Source organism: Penaeus chinensis, chromosome 16 (genome assembly GCF_019202785.1).
Source record: "Penaeus chinensis breed Huanghai No. 1 chromosome 16, ASM1920278v2, whole genome shotgun sequence".
In the NCBI taxonomy this organism is placed as follows: Eukaryota; Metazoa; Arthropoda; class Malacostraca; order Decapoda; family Penaeidae; genus Penaeus; species Penaeus chinensis.
The window spans coordinates 8,905,451-8,907,950 of NC_061834.1; the positions used below are offsets into that span (position 1 = coordinate 8,905,451).

The 2,500-nt window shown below is 37.7% G+C and overlaps 1 protein-coding gene across 1 annotated transcript in view; it reads right to left on the minus strand.

The window, feature by feature from the left end:
* The window catches only part of LOC125033390 (receptor-type tyrosine-protein phosphatase T-like), a 35,011-nt gene that overhangs the window by 14,623 nt on the left and 17,888 nt on the right, over positions 1–2,500 (minus strand). Inside the window, exons 16-17 of the mRNA XM_047624854.1 lie at positions 1,027–1,174; positions 678–810 (exon numbers count right to left, since the gene is read on the minus strand). Coding sequence (XP_047480810.1) covers positions 678–810; positions 1,027–1,174 — 281 coding nt within the window. The remainder of the gene's footprint in view (positions 1–677; positions 811–1,026; positions 1,175–2,500) is intronic.

The following is a 2,500-nucleotide window of genomic DNA, read 5'->3' on the forward strand; positions in this document are numbered from 1 at the left end:
TTGACCTTGTACTGATTAGCTTTAGAGGGACTATTATCACTTCTGCTTTAGCTTTTACACAGCTGAATGCCTGATTAAGCATCAAGACTTTTTTACTTTTGTATTTCTTGACCACTTGAGTTTGTAAGATCAACCTCAGGTGTAACGCCAATCTTTCGCATTACTATTATTACTTTTGTTGTCATTACTGATGTGAGCATTATTCAAATTGTTATTATCCTCATTATTGTTATAATTATTGTTGTTGTTATTCTCATTATTGTTATTATTTTTATTGCTATTATTATTGTTTTCATCATCATCATTATTATTGTCATTACTATTATGATTGTTATTTTTTATTCTTACTATTATTATTATTACTGTTATTATTATCATGAATATTACCATTATTATTATTATCATTATCAACATTATTGCTATTGTCATCAGTATCATCAGTATCAATATCACCATCATTATTATCACTATCATAATTACTATTATTAATATAATTATTATTTCACTTATCATTATCATTTCTACTATTCCTCCTCTTTCTCCCCATCCACGTACTACTACTGCTATCACCTAAATCCTCACTATCTTTACACCCTTCTCACCTCCATTACCATCAGCATCAATATAATTATTCTGGTACTTCTATCTACCATTTATTTCTCACAACATCTACTCACCAGCTGCCGCCACAGAGATCACTGCTACCAGGTAACACTTGTCACCTTCAAGGGGATGGTTATGTATGCCGTGGCGTGTCTTGTTGTCTCCAATGGTAAACTTGACGTCTGGTGCCCTCGCTACCTCGTCATGCTAAAATTTGGTTGGGTTGAATGTATGTATGGATGTTTTATATATATATATATATATATATATATAGTTATGGATATCTTTCTTTGTATCTGGTTGCTTGTTTGTGTATATATCTATCTAGATATCTTTTATGTATTTTTTTTTGTTTTATATTCTGTAGATCTTTTATCAATAATATATATATACACCCATACACGCACACGCATGCATACATACCTCGAGAACAGCGCATAACCATTCAATGACATCGCTTCTATCGAGCTGTTTGTTATCCTTCAGTCTTTCGGCAAGGCTAATCAAATAACTCTTATCTCTCCACTTGGTTGTGTCTCCCTCATCCTTCCTTACCACCACGTACTGCTTACTGTAAATATATGCAGGAAATTATGCAATTAAACATACCGTTTGAAAGAAATGATTTTGATAATAATTGTATGAGGAAGAGCTCCACAAATATGAAAATATTTTTGTTTCTCTCTCTCTGTCTGTCTCTCTTTACACACACACACACACACACACACACACACACACACATACACGAGGGGCTCTCATTAAAGATTTCCCCTGACTCACTTCCCATGGACATACAGGAATGAAACATCGTAGTTATTAGTTTTTCTTCTTTCTCTCCCACCAAAAGTGACACACTTCTATAGTTTTATGCAATTATGGACTCTGCTGGTAGCGTTTAAAGCCACGAAGTGACTTCAGAAAACTGTCTCATCACCTTGGAACTGCTTGCCCTTCAAAAATAGTAGATGGAAAGAGGTGATGATTGGATGGTGCAAAATCAGGAGAATGAGGAAGGATGTCGTAGCAACAGGACCACTTTTCCATCTGGGCAATGTGACAATTGTAAACAGAGGCGTCGTCATGTAGGAGGCAGGCACCTTTAGTGAAGATCCCGCACCTCTTGGTTTTGAAAGCCTCCCGCAATGTTTGTAGCAGTGAAACTTAGTAAGCTCCGGTAAATGTAGCGACAAATCCATCATCATTACTAAATGCTGGTCCCAAAAGACTGTGAGCATTACCTTGGGTGCCAAGGGTGTGACACATGACTATTGGGGGGGGGGGGGGGTCAAAGTGCTTCCATTGTTTCGACTGGGCCTTAGTTTCTGGATCATAGTGATGGACTCAAGTTTCATCCAGCGTAATTAGTCTATCAAAAAAGTCCTTCTGTTTCTTTTTGGCACATGACTAAAAGAGCCTTGAACAATAAACTGCTTCTGGAAAGGCGTGAGTAGCCTGGGAACCCATCGAGCAGACAACTTTTGTATATGGAAATGGTCATGATTTTGTTCACAGACCCGACGCTAATCTGAACATATCGAGCTGGCTGACGAACAGTAACCCGGCAATCTTCCAAAATGGCAGGATCCACTTGACGGATGGTGTCCTCATCAATGGCAGACTGGGGTTGCCCTAGGTTAGGAGCCGTGATCTCCGACCACACTTGACCTGTTTAACGCCATATGATGGGGCAGCCTCCCCATAAGTTGCTTTAATTTCATCTCGTGTGGTGCGGCCATTCACAAGTATAAGACCTGATTACTGCTCGATACTCCGCTGGTTCTATTTGCACACTTTACTTCATCTTATGAGTTAAGGACTGGAAATCAACATATGCCATACATGTATATATATATATATATATAATTTAAATACACACACACATATATATACACATACA